Below are 20,656 nucleotides of genomic sequence, written 5' to 3'. Positions count from 1 at the left end.
AATACATAGAGTGCATTAAATAGAGTTCTGTTGGGTTAGTCCAGTTTATTCTGGTCAGAGTGCCTTAGATTCCCAATGCTAACAAAGTTGATAATTTCTCCTTCAAAGAGGTTGTTGTGGATACAAGGAGAAAGGAGGCTATAAATGATAGGTAATGGCTGTCCATCATGCTTCTCTCTTGCCACAGATGGACGAAGGAACAGCGGTCTCTGTCTTGGCTCCCTCTGCTCCTGGTGAAGAAGCCAAAGAGCAGCAAATTGAGGAGTATGACCACGAGGCTCCATCAGTGGTCACACCAGAGCCTGACAGTTCAGAGCCAGTAAGTGCCAGTTGTGGGTGGTGCTGTCTTTAGTGCAAGGCAGTGCTGCAAGTTTTGCTTTTGTATTGCAAAGCTTTCAGATTTAAATTGTCAGTTACAGAATCAGATCATTGTAACATGATAGCAGACAGGGTGGAATACTAATTCAGAGCAATTTGCATTACAGTTGGACTAGCCAAATTCAACACCATGAGAGTGCCTAAGAATCCCATTGCAATCAAAGTTTCTCAATTTTTCCTGGATGATATAGTGGTAGATGTGAGAAGATAGGAGGTTATAAATCATAGATAATGCCCTGTTCTCATGCTTCTCTCTTGCCACAGATGACAGAGGCAACAGCAGTGTCTGCCCTGGCTCCCTCTGCTTCTGAGGAAGAAGCCAAAGAGGAGCAAATTGAGGAGTATGACCACGAGGCTCCATCAATGGTCATACCGGAGCCCGACAGCTCGGAGCCAGTAAGTGCCAGTTGTGGGTGGTGTTGTCTTTAGTGCAAGGCAGAGCTGCAAGTTTCTGACCAGCCAGCTCTTGCTGTTGCTGCCTGAGGATGCTGAGTGCTGCAGTCCTGCCAGGAGCCAGCGATTTCCTGCAGGCAGTGACCTCCAGCAACAAATTGGATTTTGACCTGTCACCTTGAGGCACTGAAGAGCTGGGGGTTCTGGCTGAGCTTCTGGCTGCTCAGCTCAGGGAAGTTCTGTCTCTGGGCTTCTGCATTGCTGTGGCCAAAGGCACAGGACGTAGTGCTGCAAGTGGCAGGGCTTGGTTTGTTTGTTTTCCCTTTGTGGAAAGGTGTGTTTGGCTTGTGGAAGTGATCTGCACTGTTCTGAAGTAGTTCTTCTCTTGTACATTGTCTTTTGACTTTTGCTAAGCTGCATGAAGATGATTGTGTTGTCCAGGAACATGTGGGGTGCCATTCTTGTCGGGTATGGCCAAAGAAACCAAGTGCCTCATTGGGAAGGTTTCTTTGTGGCAAAAAGCAGAAGCAGCAATTTCCTGTGGATGCCTTTTGCAATGATGCCTGCAGATTTTGGAACTGGCATTAGGGCCTAGGGTGGGGGTGAAGCTGCAAGTCCTTGACTGCTGTCTTGTGTTGCTGAGAAGAGGCAGGACATCTTGGAACCGGAGATGCTGTATTTGAAATCGAACAGGCAACTTCGTGGCTGGGTACCTGTGTGGGCCAAAAGGACCCAGGGGTGCCGGTCAAGAGCAGCTGAAGGTGGGCCAGCGCCTGGCCAGGTAGCCAAGAAGGCCGAGGGCATCCTGGCCTGTGTCAGCAGCAGTGGGGCAGCAGGAGCAGGGCAGTGACCGTCCCCCTGGGCTGGGCAGCGCTGCGGCCAGAGCTGGGAGTGCTGTGTCCACTTGTGGGCCCCTGTGAAGCAGAAAGTCCTTGAGGGGCTGGAGCGTGTGCAGGGAAGTACACGGGAGCTGGGGAAGGGTGTGGAGCACAAGGCCAAGGAGGAGGTGCTGAGGGAGTTTCAGCCTGGACAACGAGAGCCTCGTGAGGGACCTTCTGGCACACTTCCGTAGATCCATACGTGACAGTGCTCACCACCAGGGCTGTTTCCCTGCCAAACATGCCCTCACTGCCTCCAAGTGTTTTAGCTGCCAGAGGAGGGGACACTTTTGATTTCTGGTTTGTTGCTTTGCTAGCCGGAGAGGCCCTGCTTGTTTTCTCTCTTTCCAGCAAGTAAAGCTGCTTCTGCACAAAGTTTTCCTGCCCTTTTCATGCACTGGATGGGATTCTGATCCAGTTTGAGTTTTCTATGTCTGCTGCAGCAATTGCAAAGGCCATGGTATCTCCTATTTCTCCAGTTTGAAGCTCTCAAGTGCCAAATGCTCCTTTGCGCGAAGGCACAGTTGCTTGCTGATATCAGCCAGGGAGGACTATCAAATTCATAGAGTTCATCAAATAGAGTTCTGTTGAGTTAGCCCATTTTAATCTGGTTGGAGTGATTAAGAATCCCAATTATAACAAAGTCGATGATTCCATCTTTGAAGAGGTTTTTGTGGATCCAAGGAGAAACTCGATTATAAATGAGAGGTAACGGCCTGTCCCTCATGCTTCTCTCTTACCACAGATGGACGAAGGAGCAGCGGTCTCTGCCCCAGTTCCATCTGCTTCTGGTGAAGAAGCCAAAGAGGAGCAGCAAATTGAGCAGTATGACCACGAGGGTCCATCAGTGGTTACACTGGAACCTGAATCTTCTGAGCCAGTAAGTGTCAGTTGTGGGTGTTGCTGTCTTTACTGCAAGGGAGAGCTGCAAGTTTCGATTTTGCATCTCAGAGATTTCAAGATTTAAAAGGTCATTTACACAAATAGATCATTGTAACCTTTTAGTAGGCAGTGTGGAATATTTAATTCAGAACTATTTGCAGTACAGTTGGATTAGCCAATTTTAATACATGAGAGAGCCTTGGAATCCCATTTTAACCCAGGGTTCTCAATTTTCCTTGGAAGATGTGGTGGTAAATGTGAGAAGAAAGAAGGCTATAAATTGGAGGTAACAGCCTGTCCCTCATGCTTCTCTCTTGCCACAGATGGCAGAGACACCAGCAGTGTCTGTTCTGGCTCCCTCTCCTCCTGGTGACGAAACCAAAGAGGAGCAAATTGAGGAGTATGAGCGTGAGGCTCCATCAGTGGTTACAGCAGAGCCTGAATCTTCAGAGCCAGTAAGTGCCAGTTGTGGGTGGTGCTGTCTTTAGAGCAAGGCAGAGCTGCAAGTTTCTGACCAGCCAGCTCTTGCTGCTGCTGCCTGAGGATGCTGAGTGCTGGAGTCCTGCCAGGACCCATCGACTTCCTGCAGGCAGTGACAGTAGAAGGAGCAAGGTTCTGTGTATGCATTTTTTGGTGTGGTCTGTAGCTTTGTAAAGTGCATTGGAACCTGGAGGTGGGGTTGAAGCTGCAAGTCCTTGACTGCTGTCTTGTGTTGCTTAGAACAGGAAGGAAATCTTGGAACCAGAGATGCTGTATTTTTAGTCCAATGGGCAAATTTGTGGCTCATGCTGTCAAGAGCAGCTGAAGGTGGGCCAGCGCCTGGCCAGGTAGCCAAGAAGGCCGAGGGCATCGTGGCCTGTGTCAGCAGCAGTGGGGCAGCAGGAGCAGGGCAGTGACCGTCCCCCTGGGCTGGGCAGCGCTGCGGCCAGAGCTGGGAGTGTGTGTCCACTTGTGGGCCCCTGTGAAGCAGAAAGTCCTTGAGGGGCTGGAGCGTGTGCAGGGAAGGACACGGGAGCTGGGGAAGGCTGTGGAGCACAAGGCCAAGGAGGAGGTGCTGAGGGAGTTTCAGCCTGGACAATGGGAGCCTCCTGAGGGACCTTTAGGCACACTTCCATGGTTCCATACGTGACAGTGCTCACCACCAGGGTTGTTTCCTCAGCAAATATCCCCTCACTTTATCCAAGTGTATTTTTCTCTGGCATCTGTGGCTCTCCTGTCTTTGTTCCTTTGGTAGGAGGAGAAGTCTTGTTCATTTTCTTGTCTTTTATCTATGCAAGTCGATTTTCCTCCATCTTTTCTGTCCTTTTCCTGCACTTGTAAAGATTCTCCTTGCTTTTTCTTGTGTAAGGGGGCCCTTCTGGAGGATGCAGTATTTTTGCATGACACATTGTTTGGGACAGGGAGCTGTTTTGGTGCCAGGCCAGTCAACAGGCCCTTGCTCTTTGCTTTCTTATTAACAGTCCCTGTGTCTTTTTGCAACCCAGGAAACCAGTAGGTGTGGTGTTTGGGAATTGAGCAGAAAATCAATGCCCTTGCATTCCAGCTGGTCCCCAGAGATCAGAGGAGCTGAGAGGGGCTGGGCTTTATTTCTGCTTACAGCCCCTTTAGCACTGTCAGTGTGGTCAAGTCCATGAGAAGCACTTGGCCAAGCACAGATGCTGCAAGAGTGCAGTTCCCAGTGCAATGCTCTGGATCTGATTGTATTCCATAAGGACCTAAATGCTCTAAATTCCCTGAGAGTGTGGTTTATTGAAGGAGCAGTCTTGGGATTGCTGCTGACTGGGGCAATGGCTACCAAGTGTTGATGTCTGCAGGAATGGAAATTATAGTAACAAGAGATTATAAGAGTGAGATCTATCTGTCTATCTATCTATCTATCTATCTATCTATCTATCTATCTATCTATGTAACATTTACATAATTGAATCTTCTTGGCTCTGGTCCAAAGCAGTTGGAGGTGAAAAGTTCATGTAAAGCATCCCTTTCAGGAGAGGATTAAAGACATTGACTGATTCTGAGCAGGCAGAGGTGTTTCCTCCTCCAGATGTGGTGTTTTTTTCCCCTCAGACATGGTTTCTCCCTCCAGCCACTTCTTCTTGAAGCCCCCAGTTAATGCTTTAATGTTCTGTCTGTCCCAGAGAGGTGGAAGAATTCCATATTTTAGGTGGTGAAGAGAACATGAACTCCAGAAGTGTCTCTCACAAGGGCTGAGCTCACCCAGGAAGCTACCTGCAGAGCCAGGATGGAGCTGTGGGACAGGGTGGGGTGTCAGTCACTACTGAAAGACAAACAGAGCATGGCAGAAGCAGAGGGAGGTGCTCAGCAGACCCTTGAGAAATGCCACAGCTTCCCTGTCAGCTGCCTCAGAGGCTGTTGGAGCTTCAGCCCCTGACTGCAGTGCCAGGGTCACTTTGGCATCTGTGCCTCCCCACGGGCAGAGAATGACCCAGGAGAGCTGCAGCACTGCAGTGCTTTGGGAACGTGTGAGCCCATCAGTCCTTGAGCCTTGGCCCACAAATGTTATATGGAAAGTTGAAACCCATCTTCTCTTGCTTTCTGTGCAGGTCCTTCCAGAACAAGAACAGGAGCAGCCTGCTTTGTCAGAGATGCCATGGCAGACTTGGGGAGAGCTGCTCCCAGCCCGAGAGCAGGAAGAGCAGCTCAGGCAGCAGGTGAAAGAGCCACAGGAGAAAGGCCAGGTAAGCCTGACTCACCAGGTGTCAGAGGGAAGGGCAGGAAGAGGGCATAAAACGGAGGCACTGAAAGCACAGAGCCTTGGAATCTGCCAAAGTCAGCACTGGGACAGGAGGGTTACACTGGAAGCAGAGGTGGGTAGGGCAGCAGAAAGAAGTGGCTGAATAAATGTGACTTTGAGGCTGCAAGAGGAAAAAGCTGAGCCTGATGGCAGCTCCCAGTCACTTGCCCTGCATTTGTGTGTACAGAACATCAAGGCAGAGTCACAAGCAGAGCTGCCCGGAGCTCAGAGTGCCATCGTGGACGTGAAGAAGGGGAACAAGGAAGACATGAGAAGAATTCAAGAGGACATGAATCTCCGTCTGCAGAGGGGCGATCAACAAAACCAGGTGAATGAAAGAGTGGCAGCCACTCCACTCGTGAAAGATCCTCTCTCTTGTATTTTACAGAACTTGAAGGAACAGCTGGACACGGAGTTTCAGAAAGTTCACAGTAAGATGAAAGCAAAGGAGAAGAGGCAGGAAGAAGAAATTAAAATCATCAGAGAAAAGCTTAATCCTCTCCCTCAGGCTCTACAAGAGCAAGTGAGTGAAAGAGGGATAGCCACCGCAGTCACCAAACTGGTGGTTTCTGCCCTTCTTGCCTTTCCAGTGCAGAGCTGCAGGGAGTGAGGTGATGCCTCTGAGTGCCATCCTGCTGTAGTGTGTATCACACTCACTCTGAAGGATTTCCTGGTGTGCTGAATCTCACCTGCTGCCCTGGACAGAGGGACTTGTCCTTTGGCCTTTTGGCCAGCAGTCATCCAAATTGATTCCTGGTGGCCTGTTCCTGCTCTCCTTGTTTCTTAAGGTGTTTTTACAGGGGAGCATGATGACCCAGAGGGAGGATTGAAAGAAGCTGTCTGTACCCCTTGTAAATCTGTTCTTTCCCTTTCCTTACAGTCAATGACTCTTGACTGACAGAGATAAGCTGTAGTCTCTGACTGCTTTCTTCTGTTTAACTTGAGGTGAAAGTGTTGACATCTCACCGGGCAGCCTACAAAGACTTCCAGCAAATGGGTGGCAATGAAGATCCCCAGGCTTGGCATGAGGTACAGGAACTGTCCCCACCAAAGCTGCTACAGGTTGAGCATGACCTGAAGATGGTGCAGGAAAAGAGGACACAGTGGGAGGAGGCAGAACATTTGAACAAGGAGCTGCAAGTGTGTCTGAATCCCTTGGAGGGGGAAAGGAATCCTTGAGAGGAAGCAGAATGGTCATTGTGGCAGTGATCCTTCAGAAAATCCATGAAAATGGAACATGAATCTGGCCATGAACTTGAGTAGAGCTAGCCTTTGGTTTTGACCCATCCAGTATGAGAAGTGGACATCAGAAAAAATCCATTTAAGATCCCTGCATGTGGCTGAGAGCACCTTCCTAAGGGCTTGCATTTGAAGTGGGATCTCAGGCTAATCTCTGCCAGGGACCTTTCCTACATGAACTCACTTCTTGTCACAGATGTACAAGGGCTTTGTCAAACCTGCTGCAGGAGCAGCATTGTCTAAAGGAGCCTTTGCTCCCCAACCTGAGAAGTGGAACCGGGGCCATTTGCTCATCTCCAGCGCTGCTCAGCAACAGGAGAACAAGGATGACTCCCTGGAGCAACTGAGTACGTCGGCTGTATTTCTTCTCTGAGGGACAGTGTATTGTGTGCATGTTTCAGCATAGCTGTACCAAATGGTTTTCCTGAGTTTGGTGTCCCAGGGACATTTTGAGACATTTCCCCATGGGAACTGCTGTAGAAAATCAGTCTCTGTGCTGGCCACTTGTGCTGCAGAGCCGTCTGCCTGGTTGATGTTGTTACCCAGGAAACCACAAGAAGTTCAAAGCTCCAAGCTCTGGGGCTGCCTTTTGCATTTCCTGGAAGCTGGGGTCTTTGCTTTAAAGTGAGCATCTTGCATTTTGTTTCCCTCAGGGAAAATAGTGAACATGGAAAATCCTGTGGGGAAATATGCTGAACTGGAATATATTGGCAGCGGGTGAGTCCAACCACAGTTACTTCTCCATAACCATGGGCCAGGTGTTTTTCTGGTGGAATATCTATGCAGTGTGAAGTCAGGCCAGCTGCAAACAGACATCTATGGCCATGTTCAGACACTGGGGATAGATTGTCCCATCTCTCAGTGCTGCTCAGAATTTGTGAGTGTGCCCTGAAGGTGTTGTCAGAGACACATCCATGCTGCCAAGGTCTCTTGCCTTCAGCAAGGAACAGGACCTGGAAGATCTCCTTGTCTCTCAAGTGTGGGACAGTTCTCTGTTAATTTCCTTAGCATTTCTGTATCTCTCCAAATCATACAGCCACACTAATAAAAGGGCAAGAAACTTGCATGCCTGAAAGAGCAACCTACTCCCTGATAGCTGTCAGATAACAGTTCTCAGGAACATTTCTTTCCAAGAGTTTGCTGAAGGGAATTCTCCATGGTAAGGATGAAAACTATGAAAACTGCACAGTTTAGAACCTGAAACCTGAGATGAAAGAAGGAGCTCTCTTTAGGAGCTGAGGCAGTAAACCCCAACACTTCAGGGACAGGCCCAGTGCCCATGCACTTAAGAGGAAAATGCATCAGCTGCCTTCTGGCAGAGCCCTCCTGCATCCTGCAGATCTTGGGCATTTACAGCAGAGATCTCCTGTGTGGGCTGGCTTTCACTGCATGATCTAAATGGCTTGTCCTTTCTTTGCTGCTTTTTTGTCTCTAGGACTTTTGGATTTGTGGTTAGAGCAATCAACAAAGCCACAGGAGTAGAGGTAAATGTCAACATCCCCCACAGACTCTGCTGCACTCAAGGGCTTTCCCCTCTGGTGTGGGCAGCTGTGGCCAGAGCTTTGGGTAGAGCTGTGCTGAGGAGGCACAAGAAACACAGACTGGCACCAGCCTGCAAAATACATCGGGGACAGTCTTTGTCCTTCTCAGCTGCCAGAAGGAAGTCATGCAGGGCAGCAGTCCATTTCAGAGAAGGATGTGCTCACTCGCTCTCAATTGCTAAAACAAAGGTGGTGCCTTAGAGCATCTCACTGCTCTTTGGGGCTACAGCTTCAGAGTCTTGAATTCTCACTTCTGGTTGCCAGCAAATACATCTGAAAGTTACTGGTAGTTCTTTAGCCACCTCCAGTGCTGCACTTGGGAACTGCACATAGGGGGAGATCTGCAAGGCGTCCCTAGAAGCCCCAAGCCCTGCCCATAGCCCAGGATGTAGCCACAGAGTATTCAGGCATGGATTACTTCTTCTGAATCCCATACAAAGCAGCAGGGAGTGGGCTCAGAGATTTGTGGGTGATAGTTGAGACACCACTGTCACCAAGTGTTCACGGCAAAACCTCAGTGGCCACGTGTCCTGTAACTGGCCCCCAAGGGAGTGGAGCAATGGGCTATTGCAATGTCAGTTCCTAATTACTGCAATGCCTGATCACAAGGCAGTCTGGCACAGCTCGGCTGTGTCATTGCAAAATTACTCGCTCCAGGTGGTTTTGTGCCACCAACTTCTCAAGTTACTGGTTTTCAATGTCATTTTAGGTGGCCATAAAGAAAATAAATCTCCAAGGACCGAGGAAGAAGGAACTAAAAGTCAATGAACTCATGGTTGTGAAGATAAATAAGAATCCCAACATCGTCAACTATTTAGACAGGTGAGTTGTTGTAAATGTTTGTTTACATTCTGCAAACATGCAAGGATATTCAGTGGCAGAAAATAGAGCTGTAATTATTGGTGAATTATTACTGCTCTGCTCATGTCCAATGGCTGGGAAGAGAGTGCATCTTGTCTGCAGGAGTATTCCCTGGCACACATAGTTTGAAAATTATTCAAAAACCTGCATCAGTCATATCTAACTAAATCAATAGGCTGTAAGTTCACAGCCACCACATTATTTTGGGGCTTGATTTTTTTCAACGGTCCTCTTACATCTGGGTAAACTAACATGGATTTTCCTTGGATTGTGTCCCCTCTTTTCCATTGCTTTGCATGCCAGGAAGACTAGGTGGTTATTTCCAGAAACACGCAGTGGGACAGGCTTTTTTATCTGTTCCTAAACTGCAGTTTTTACTTGCTGGCTATTTAAGGCCTCTCCTTTTTCAAAGCTGTGCCTTTCTTCTCGAGACAGGTTGCAAACAATGCACAGCCTAGAGGGAATGTCTATTCCCTTTATTCTGTCCTTGTCACAAAGGGACTTGGAAATAAGAATCAAGAAAACAAACTAACCATGCATGTTTACCTCCATGCTCTTGTTTCCTTCTTTCAGCTACCTTGTGGATAATCAATTCTGGCTGGTTATGGAGTTCATGGATGGAGGCACTCTGAGCGATGTCATCAGCAAGACCTACCTGTCTGAAGAGGAGATAGCAGCCATCAGTCGGGAGGTCAGGGATCCCACCTGTGCTTCAGAGGGCTTGGGCAGGATTGTCTGGGAAACGGGCTCGGAACAGAGAGGTTTCATGTATAAAGTTTTGTTTCCCTAGTGCCAGTATGCTATGGGCAAGTAAAAGCATCTCAAGGGAACTGCCTGCCAGTGCCCCTGCACTCACTGTACTCAGTTCTTGTACTCTTCTCTCCTACTGTTGTATTCTCCTTCTGCCTCCTGTATTTGTATTTGCTCTTCCCCACCTTGCCTCCTTAAACTTTTATCTTCAACCTATCTGCACTGCATTCCTTGCCTGTAAAAGCAAAGGTGCTGGTGGCAGGATTTGAAATGATCAGCTGAGAAACAGAGATTCATTTCTCACAGTCCTCAACTGAAAAGAACAGTAGTGCAGCCAAAATGCTCTTTGCTTCAGGAAGGTGACTGATGTTATACTCTAAGTCTGTGCTGAGGCCAGCAACAAAACCTTCGTCATGCAGCCTCCCACCCAAAAGTGATCCGCTTCACACCAGAGAGAGGGACTTTTTCTTTCTTGGCCAAACCCCTCCTTTGCCCTCTGCATGGAGAAAGCACATCCACTGCAGCAGCAGTCATCCTGGCAGGTTTGCAGGGGACAGTCTAGAACAGCAGGTGCTGTTGCTCTTTCAAAAGCTGACATGCCTTTCCGTAGAAAGGTCCTCCTCTGCAAGTGTTGGAACACAACTCTTCCTCTCAGTGGCACTGTGTTCTGCCATTACTTGCCATTCCCCTGGGGAATGGGAATCTTTTAGAGTCTCTGTTTCCTTTCTGGTGTGATGAAATCACATCACTAATTTTTGCCCTCCTGTTTCTGTTTTCCCTCTCAGTGCCTGCTAGGATTGGATTTTCTTCACTGGAACCACGTGATCTACCGAGATGTGAAGAGTGACAACATTCTTCTCAGAACCAATGGCTCTGTCAAGCTGGGTCAGTATATTCCTGGTCAGGTGCAGCGTTCAGGGATGTGGGGTGAGGGGCTGCTTTGAGTGGCTGCCAGCTCCCCAGAAATGGTGCTGGTGGCAGTGCAGGGCCCCACCGCTGTGAGCTGAGGGCACGGTTGCAACGTGCACAGGGGTATAAGGAACCACGAGAAGTCAAGGGTGTCATTGGTGTGATTTTGTCTCTTCCAGAGGGAGGGAGCCACAAACTAAAGCTTCAGGGGAATAAAGGCCACTGCTGTGAGCAGCGTTAAAAAAACTGGGATATTTTTGGAAGTGGCCAATTTCATATGTCCTTGGCTAAAGCCCCAAGGAAACCGAGCGTGGACAGTTCTCCAGGAGATTCAACAACACATAGACTGAGAGTGGGGAATTCTTTTGCTTGGTTTCCTAACTTGAGCTGGCTTTCATGGTATGTTTGTTACTCCACAGCTGACTTTGGCCTCTTTGCTCAGCTCACCCCTGAGCAGCGTCGACGGAGCTCAGTGGCCGGCACTTCTGGCTGGATGGCGCCTGAAATGCTGACAGGTCAACCATATGGCCCCAAAGTGGACATATGGTCTTTTGGAATCGTGGGCATCGAAATGGTGGAACGAGAAGTTCCTCACAGGAATGAAACTCCTGTTTCGGTAAGGTGCAAATACTCCCTGATCCCACCTGTCTTTCTCACCTGTCCCATGTCCTGTGTGCCATTGGACAAATCCCGTTGCCATCTGCTGGCACCACTTCCACCAAGGTCCCCTTCTAAACATGTCCCTGCAGCACGTCAGCATCTGCTGTACATTTGGTTGCATCAGAAGTGAAGTGGCAGTTCAGAAACCTGCCATTTTGGCCTCCAGCCTGCCTGACATTTCTCATTTGCTTTTTGAACTCCGTTGGTGCTCTGTCTCTTGTGAGAAGCCCGGCCTTGCTCTGGGGTCTCATGTGGTGCTGAAATTCCTCCTCCAACCCGTGCTTCCAAAGAAAAACTCCGCAGGCTTTAGCTGTTCGGTCTCAAGGCAGTTTATTGCTAGTTATCTAACAGATTATGTTCTTGGACTGCGGCTATTTGATCAGCGGCCTGGGTAGAGGCACACACACACCCTGACATCCTCTCTATCTGCTGTCTTCTTCGTCTCTCTTCCCGCCCAGGGCTGCTGCTATCTTTTATAAGATATATTACGTATAACATGTTTACAATTATTCCCCAATACCTACTACCTACGTTGCCAAGTGTTTTTCTACTCTAAACCAATCTGTGAGTGCCAACATCACCAAGAACATGGAGGTAAGGAAAAAGAAGGAGGAAGAACAGGATCAGCCCACTTTCCTCCATCTTAGAACTTCTGACCCCCATGTACAAAGTGAAAACCCCCCTGTACATGTGTTAAAACCCCCCTGTACAATACTAAAAAATTTTCCCCTCTACTTTGTAACTACTTTTACTATACTATCTAACCTTTTGTGACTGCTTGTTCCACCTCCAAAGCTGGTAATTCATTCCATGGCTCAAACTCAAAATCACAGCTGTTTTTCAGCTGTCTGCCAGGGTCTAGAATGCTTCTGACCAAGGCCTGGAACCTCTAAAAATGTCTGAGAGACATTTTGAGTTCCCACAGTCTCTGAAGGGCAAGAATTTTTCAGTGGAGAGGTTAGACATGTGATAAATATCCTGAGAAACTGAGGTCAGACCTTCCCAGATTCAATTTTATCGGAGAAGAAAAAAAATGAAAAAGAAAAAGAAAAAAGAAACAACCACCAAAGTAATGCCCAAGTAGTTTTGTGTAGGAGTGACAGTGGGTAGGATGGTCGGGATGGAGGGAGATGAGAGATCTTTGAAGCCAGGTCTTGGAACTTTCAGTTTATTGCAAAGGGCGTGGGTGCAGGGCCCTGCTTGGAGCTGCCAGCCACAGCTCAGAGCAGTCCCGAAAGAGGAGCCCAAAAGAGAGACCTGAAAGAGTGAGGAAGTTCCTGTTACAATACAATAAATCTTCTTCTGGGCTGAATATTCAAATTTTCACTAACCAATCTAGTACAAGATACAAACACTAGAGCATTTACCTACAGCCTATAAGAATCATTACATTACCATACTGTGTTACATTTTAAACGATAAAAACTACTCTTTGGACCCTTTCTGTCAAGCTAGTAGGGTCTGCTCTGACCCTTGGACCTGTCTGCCAGCAGAGGGTATAGTTTAATCAAAAGGGGATTACCTTCAGCTGGCCATACCATTGTTTTCCAGTTGTTCATTAACTAAGGCTAGTAACTATCTCAAAGCTTACTTTCATTTCAATCTCGCTTACAGTTTCCATATTCTCAAAATCTTTTTCCAGGCATACATATTTGTAAGGTTTTCCCGTTTCATCTTCCCCAATAGTTTTGGTTTCTTTTTCTTTTTTCAACCACAGCACATCAAGTTTCCTCCATACTGTAGCATCTTTTCCAAGACCTGTGGGTCTTCAGAACTTCCAGGCTTTCAAATCATCTGTACATTGTTCAGTCATGTGTGAGGGTGGCCTGGATAAGTTAAGGATGTGTTTTTCTCCGACTGCAGTAACACTAAACCCTTGGCTGTTTCTGGGTACTTTAACAAGTTGATGAGCTTGCAGCCCGGTGCCTGGGGCTGGGACCCAACGTGGGCGGTTGATGCCGGTGCTGTGTTCCTTTACCACAGGAGCAGGGACATCCCTGGCTTGCACAGTTCTGAGGACAATGAGGACTCCAGCTCCCCACCATGTCCAGTGGCTGAGCTCAGTTGCAGAGAGACAGGATAAAACCCCCTTTGTGACCTCTGGGCGTGCAGGAAAAAGAAAGAAAGCTGCCATAATTATTTATACTCCAGGGGACTATGCTTGCTGTTTTAGGCTTGGAAATTTTCCTCTGAGTTGAAGAGGATAATAACAAAGTCTTTTTGGTCACCATCTATTTCAGTGCCACCAGCACAGAGCTGTTACTATTGTGATGGGCATTTTTATGGAGACCAGGCTGCAGCCTGGTGTCATGGAGAGCCTGTCAAAACCTCCCACTTCTTACCTACACTGTTTGCGATGGGGGCGCCATTAATGCATTGACTTCTTCTTCAGATTTGACCTTGAAAAGGTTTCCTTTTGCCACATAAAGAGGCTGAAACTTGCAGCTGAGAGACAGAGCTGCAGGTGGCTCCTGTGTGCCCAAGCAAGCATTTTCATCCCAATACATGTGTGCAGGCATCTTAAAGGGTCTGTGTTGAATATGAGATTCCAAATGTTTGTTTCCTTACTTTGAGGAATACCTGGTGGATTTCTTTTCTTGCCTCCCATGTACCACTGTTTTCTAGAAGAGGACAAGAAGCTCAGTGAGTTTTGGTTTATGACCACTGTGCTTAAGGGACCAACAAGCACTGCAGAGATGCCTTTCCTGTACTAATCCTTGGAAATAGTAGAGTTAGTTAGTGTAGCAGAGCCCATATTCCGGAAAGCCTGTCAGGGTGGTGTGAATCCTGCAAGAAGGAAACATGCTTTGCTGATGTAGCTCCCACTAACTGGGTCAGTCAATGAAATTGACTGCCAAGGCACGATCAGCAGGATGTTGGAAAAGCCGTGGCTTTTTGTTGGTAAAGGAAAGTCATCTTTCCTTTACCATCTGCATCTTACCAGAACCTGCTCTGCAGAGTGGAGCTTAAACACTGGGCTCAGGGAGAGCAGTTACAGATGGGAAAGAAGCAGGTGGAGCCTCGTGTTTCCTTTTCCTGCAGGCTGAACTCCTGATAGCCAGAGGAGAGAGACCACAGCTGCGGCAGCCCAACCGATCCTCACCTCACCTGTGTGACTTCCTGAGCTGCTGCCTGCAGACAGACCAAGAACAGCGCTGGCCTGCCAAGAGGCTCCTGCAGGTAAAATGCCAAGGGGCTGAGGTGAAATAGTGTCCGAGGGATGGGCTCCTCCTCCACTGAGGCCCGAGGCATCAGATGAGCCCCCTTCCTCCTCACCTCCACTCTTGGTGCTCTTCAAATGAAAATGCTGAGGAGTGCTAGACTGGGCTGGGCTGGCAGGGCTCTGTAAAGTCCTCTGGTCCAACTGTCCTGAAATGAGCAGGGATATCTGTAAAGAGATCAGGTTGCTCAGAGCCCTGTCCCACCTGAAGTGGAATGATTCCAGGGATGGAGGCACCTACAAGCTCTTGGGACAACCTGTGCCAGGGAGACACCATGTTCCAAGTAAACAAGTTCTTCCTTAGACCTACTCTGATTAGATCCCCATGTGTTTAAGACTATTCGCCCACACTCTCTTGTAACTGGCCCTGTTAAAAAAGGTGTTCCCCACTTTCTTCAAAGCTACTCTGAAATCTTGGAAATCAGCAATAAAGTCTCCCTGGGGCCTGTTCTTCACAAAACTGAATAACTCCACCTCTCTGAGCATTTCCTGAGAGGACAGGTGCCCTGTTTTCTGGCTGTTTCTCTTGCCCTGATTTGGTGGGGTGTTCAGTTTTATCTAATGGCAAAAGAACTGAAGTACAGTAATGCAGGCTAGAGAGACGTGAAATGGTGTTGGAGGAAGCCAAGGCTGCCAGTCCTGGCAGAGCACTCTGCAGAGATTTGGCTGTGGGCAGGAGGGGCTGTGAGGGACTCACTGTGAGCCTCTGAGGGTCCCTGGTTTGTGCCCCCCACCCCATCCTTAGAGGTTTCTGGCACACAAACAGGGACAGCTGAGAGGGACTTGTCCCAGCCCCATCTGCTGCCTGGCACACTCAGGCAGAGGGGAACTGGCCCAGGCTGACTGCCAGGTTGTGTGGCAGAGAGGGAACTGCAGGACCCAGCACCGCTCGGCTGGCCCTGCTGGGAAGGAAGGTGCCATCCAGCACAGGAGGGGCAGGGCATGGAAAGGCAGACACTGCTCTGTGTGCCTGTGGAAATCAGCACGGTGCCTGTCTTTCCAAGACAGGGACCTATGGGAGTCATTGGAGCTTCTTGAAAGGAAGAAACCCCGGGGACAGAAAGCACCATTTCTAGGGCACTGGCAGGGCAAAAATCCCGGCAAGATGGAGAAACCAGAATAAATGGATGAGTGAGATTCTGGGCCAGGTTTGCCTGTGATGGCAAGGTCCTGCACATGACGACTAGGGAGCAGATGGTCCCGTTGGTTTACTTTCTGGGTCTTTCTAGGAGTTAGAGGAATCCTGATTGAGTCTGTGATGTACTGAGCTTGGAAACTCATGGTTCACTGTTCTTTGTTGTTTTTTTCCTGTGGATTAGCATCCATTTGTAACAGCAGCCAAGCCAGCATCCACCCTGGCACCACTCATCAGCTCAGTGAAGAAGAAGAAGACAAAGAAGACAAGAATCTAACAATCAAGATATTACCAAGTTAGAGTAGGATTGCAGAGTAGGACTCTAGAGTAGGATTGTTAAGTAGTTTTGTAGTATAGGTTTATAGATAGGATTATAATTAAAGTTTTCAAAGCATCAAATCATTTGGAAGGTTCTCTTCCTTCTGACCCCTTCACAAAAGATTTCCTTCTGAATTGCCAGTTGTCTTTTATTGGTGCTAAGACATGCTTATGGCTCCTTTGGTATGGTTTGTAAGTGGAGAAGGCTCTTCTTCATTCATCCTCTCCAGACCACACTGCCTTTGGCATACGGCCCGTGGGCCCTGTTTGGCACATCTGTGGCACTTCCAGTTGAGACAGAAAGGGCAATGGCATTTTCAGGAAAAAGCAAAGGGTGAGTTGTGCAGCCAAAACATCCTGTGCAGATGCAGGCCTTCAGCTGTGACTCGAGAGCATTTGGGTGCCTGCCACTTGGATTTGTATCACAAAGGGCAAAGTCTTTGGCTGGAGGAGAGCCTCGCTCAGCGGAGAAAGCAGAAAGATCAGAGAGGTGCTCTGAAAGGTCTCCTGCGGTGCAGAGCTGTCAGCAAGTGTGAGCTGAGAGCGGGCCTGGCCCTGCCCGGCGTGGAGCCGCAGCAGAGCCCTGGCAGAGCCCGGAGCAGCCTGAGCCTCGGCAGGGCCAGGCTGCAAGGAGGCCCTGGTAGCTGCAGGAGGCACAGCCCGGCCCTGCGTGCCTCTTGCTGGCAGCAGGCGCATCCTCCGCTCTCAGAGCCCAAGCGCAGCCGGCTGCTCCCGAGGGCAAGCGGAGCCCTGCTGGGCACAGCCCAGCCTGGAGGCATTGGCCCTCTGGAGTCTGCCCGAGGAGAGAAAGGCCAAGGGCAGCCGAGGCCCGCTGGCCTGGCTCAGCATTCCCACTCTTGTGCCGCTGCCCTGCGACTCCTGGCAAAGGTCAGCAGTGTGTGCAGCACCCTGGGCACCGGGGCAGGGAGCCGGGCTGCTCGGCAGGCTGGAGCACAGGGCAGCGTCCTTCGGGCACGGCACTTGTGCCAGGGGAGCCGAGGCCAGCGGGAGGCAGGGACAGCTTGTCAGCTCACGGCTGCAGGAGCCAGTGCCTCACACAGCTCTGGGAGGCAGCGCCCGCAATCCCGCAGCTCTGCACTGAGCCACAGCAAAGCTGGGAGCTGCAGAGTGCTCTGCAGAAATATTCAGGGCCGGCAGGCCAGCCTGCTTTGTGCTCCCTGGCACACAGCAAGCGCTGTGCCACGCCGCAGCTGGGAGCTGCTGGGAGAGAGGTGCTAGAGATAAACTCTTAGGTACAATTAAATGGAGACAAAGTCATTAAAGCAAAGGAGAACATTCTTCTTAGTAAGGGTTCAGCTGAGCTGGGTATACTTCCTTTTGCTCTGGTGTTCAACCCATCCCCCCACCCCCCCCCCACCTTTTCCAGCTCACAGAAACACAAAAAAAAATTAACTTGAAGAAATTCAAACCATAATTAACAAGACCTAGCACCAACAACTTTCATTCTTTTTTTCTAATGACCTTTTGGCTGCAGCAAAATATTACCTCCTATCTCTCAGAGGGAATCGGGGATGAGCCTGAGCCTTGTGCTTGACTAGTGATCTGATTTGGAAGGGAGCAGAAGGGTTTCAGCAGGCAACTTGTTTTTCCTTTATTCATTTCTGAAGGAAAGACGCAGTGTGGCTTCAGTCAGCAAAAGCATTTGCCAGTTGCATTGACGAAATGCTTGTGAGCAATTCCCAGGAAAGGGATGTGTCGAGGAAAAGTTTAATCCTAACAAATCCTGCATTCCTTTAGCTGTAGCAGGTGGTGTTGCGCCCTCTATTCCCCCGTGCAGTGATTAATGCCTGCAAATGGCTCTCCCGGCCCTGCCAGTGAAGAGAGCGCTCCCCTGCGCAGGTTCTGTGCTTTGCTTTGCGGCGGCAGCTGCCGCTGGCCGGGCAGGCAAAGTCTCTCGCTGGCCGTGCCGAGGTGGCGGTGGCTGCGTGGGCCCTTCTGGCCCTGCCGCGCTCAGTTCGGGCCGTGCTGGCCTCCCCTGGCGCCGTCCCGGGGCTGCTCCCGGCACAGGCAGCGGGAGCGTTCCCGCTCCTGGCCCCGGGGCCGCTCCTGGCCTCGGCCGCAGCTGCTGGCGGCGCTGGGATGAGCCCCGGCAGCACGGCCCGGCGGCCCTGCTGGGAAAGAGCCCCGAGCCCGCCGGGAAGGGGCCCCGCTGCCCCGCAGCACCCCTTGGGGGCACACACAAAGCCGGCTTCTTTCCCTCTCTTTTTCCTCTCTTCAAAATGTTGTGCTGCAGGCGGCACCAGCTTTTCTAATTGGCTTAGCAGTGCGCCTGCTCTCAGAGCCACTCAGGGATTGCTTTTGCCTGGCACAGGGAGAGCTTATGGCAGCTCCTCACAGGAGTGCCTCACTTTCCCGGCTGGCTTCTTTCCTCCTCTCCAAAAATTGACCCATGCAAAACCAACAAAACCGGCCACGGGTGCTCCTGGGGCTGGGGAACCTGGAGGCTTAGAGAAAACTTGAAAAACTTGTGTGGGGCCCTTCAAAAACCTCATGTGGCTTCATATCCAGACACACAGCTAAATCCCAGATATTTCTTTTTTTCTTATCTTTTTAAAGAAAGGAAGTCCGATTGTATCAAAGAAAATTCTATAAAGCAATGAAAAGTGTTATGAACAAGTTCATTAGTTAAAGGAAGTTAAGGAATTTAAGGTTAAATGTGTTAATTAAGACTGTTATTATCTGTTAAATCCCCATTGATGTCTCCCTCATATCTCCCTATATTGTGCCCCTTTGCTGTACCTGTCATCCATGGTGCGACCGCCGGGTATTGCCTCTGCTGCTCCCCAGAATGGTGACCAGAGTACTTCTGGGGATATGCAAATTAAGGACAGTAACCAGAAACTCGGAAAAACCCCTAAAGACAGCAAGCCAACCTAAAACCTGAACAACAAACTGACTCTGGCCATCGGGAAGGAGTCCCTCCACCTTACCAGTGCTACAAATCATCTCCAAAGCGTCGCCATAACCTAAGTAGAGCCAACCAAGAACAAAAACCCTAGTCAACGAGCCCAAAAGCGTCTTCCCAGGCACGCCCGTGAGGACGGAAGCCCCAGTTCTGCTGCACACCAAAACTGACTACCTCCTCCTCTGCATCACCAAAGGGAGCGGCGGCGGTGTGCGCGACCCCTCGGGCCCCCACCCAGAGCTGGTCACTTGAATAAAGGCATTAAAAAGGAGCTGGTCTCCTTGCCTGTTCTTAACAGCTGGGGGCTCGTCCGGGATAGCCACACCCGAAGAGGACACCAGGACTGGGACGGCCGCCCACTCTGGGCCTCTGGGACAGCTGGCTATCCGGACCGAGAGAGGACCAGCCTGGGCACAGTGACGACAAGGAGTGCCGGAGGGTGAGTAACCCCGGTGGCGGGCGAAGGAGGCGTGCGAGTGGTGTGTGAGATGAAGGCCGGCAGCTCGGACCCTCGAAGCGACTGGAACCTTAGTACCACCATTCCGGATTGCCGCGAGGGGCCGGCCAGGAACGGGGGGAAGTGAAAGAAGTTGGTGAGAAAGAGGTGTCTCCTGGGGATAATAAGGGCCCCCCCGCACGTGCAGGGGATAGCCAGTGTGAGTGGCACGCAGCAGGGCTAGGTCTCCCTTGATAAGACCGTTGCGGTCTGGGTAGGTTTGGGTCCTCGCTTTCCAGGGCCGGGCCAGACATGCCATAGGTGGTGCGCTGCCACGGTCCCAGGGAGGGGACCGTAAACCCCCGGCCGAGAGCACCGGGGTGGGGAGTCGGAAGGGCAAGGCCAGGCACCACACATTCCCCACACATCCCTTTCGCCTAGGTTATTCTGCTGGGGAGGGGTAGCCAAGCCGGACCGGTGGACGGCAAAGGGGTCGGGCCCCGCTTGGGTTGATCCCAGTTTTTTTTGGGAAGGGATACCCCCCGGGTAACCCCACGGAGTCTACTGGTCCCTTCCTACCTCCGTTCAAAAAATTTAGGAAGGAACAGTATTAGAACAGGGCGGTCTAGCCCGGGGAGCGGACTAAAGGTGTCCGGCCTCGCAGGAGGCTAGACCAGGGGAGGTCCTGGTGCCCGGGGAGAGGCTTCTAATACTGTGTACCCTGGCTGGTGCCGAAAAGTGTGCTCAGGAGACTCTAGGGTAGAGGCGAGGCACGGGGGTACGGTTAGGGGTACGGTCGGGGGTCGGATCATTAGGATAGGCCCCGGTATCGGAATGTCCTGAGGGGACGCCTAGGAAGTCGATACTGAAGGTGTGAGTGTGGAAATCTACCCGGGTGGAGAGAGTGTGTGTGAATCCTGTCTTTTAACGTTATTCCCTGGAGCGAAAGTAAAGTGTGAAAGAGGTCTGTGAGGGATTAAGTTGCACTGAGGGGGGAAAAGGCTTACGTTGAAGTTAAATAGTTTTAGTTCAGAAAGTGTTTGGTTGGTTGTAGATTTGTGTTGCCCGTCTGTAGATTTCCATTCAGGTAGGGGCACCTTTGAGGGGATTTGAGTTGTTTATTTAAAAATGGGACAGTGTGTGAGTAAAAGAGGAAGCCCCCTGGTAGGGAAAAAGAAAATCAAAAGTATTCCCATAGAAAGTCCACTAGGACAGTTGCTAAGCGATTGGGAGTCTCAGGAAGCCACCAAATCCCTAGACCAAGTAAAAATGATTTATTTTTGCACCGAGATTTGGCCAAAGTTAAAATTACAGGGGAGGTGGCCATGGTACGGGACTAATGACCCATGGATTTGTTCCCAACTACATCATTATT

The 20,656-nt window shown here is 50.0% G+C and overlaps 2 protein-coding genes across 2 annotated transcripts; both read left to right on the top strand.

The window, feature by feature from the left end:
• The first annotated feature begins 222 nt into the window (after window positions 1–222).
• LOC146763623 (uncharacterized) lies at window positions 223–3,372 on the top strand. The gene is made up of 3 exons (XM_085567787.1): window positions 223–774; window positions 2,395–2,529; window positions 2,855–3,372. The coding sequence occupies exons 1-3, from the start codon at window positions 610–612 to the stop codon at window positions 3,017–3,019; spliced, it is 465 nt and encodes a 154-aa protein (XP_085423913.1). The 5' UTR covers window positions 223–609; the 3' UTR covers window positions 3,020–3,372.
• A 1,562-nt stretch (window positions 3,373–4,934) lies between these two features.
• Window positions 4,935–16,429, top strand: LOC146763622 (serine/threonine-protein kinase PAK 3-like). The gene is made up of 12 exons (XM_085567789.1): window positions 4,935–5,230; window positions 5,474–5,809; window positions 6,232–6,315; window positions 6,722–6,872; window positions 7,179–7,242; window positions 7,961–8,009; window positions 8,776–8,888; window positions 9,501–9,618; window positions 10,463–10,562; window positions 11,006–11,202; window positions 14,289–14,426; window positions 15,786–16,429. Exons 1-12 carry the CDS (start codon window positions 4,973–4,975, stop codon window positions 15,876–15,878), a joined length of 1,701 nt encoding a protein of 566 aa, XP_085423915.1. The 5' UTR covers window positions 4,935–4,972; the 3' UTR covers window positions 15,879–16,429.
• Window positions 16,430–20,656: the final 4,227 nt, after the last annotated feature.

This window comes from Lonchura striata, chromosome Z, assembly GCF_050655825.1.
Source record: "Lonchura striata isolate lonStrDom1 chromosome Z, ASM5065582v1, whole genome shotgun sequence".
Classification (NCBI taxonomy): Eukaryota; Metazoa; Chordata; class Aves; order Passeriformes; family Estrildidae; genus Lonchura; species Lonchura striata.
Note: the sequence above shows the minus strand (reverse complement) of the source record. Positions and strands in the feature narration are given on the sequence as shown.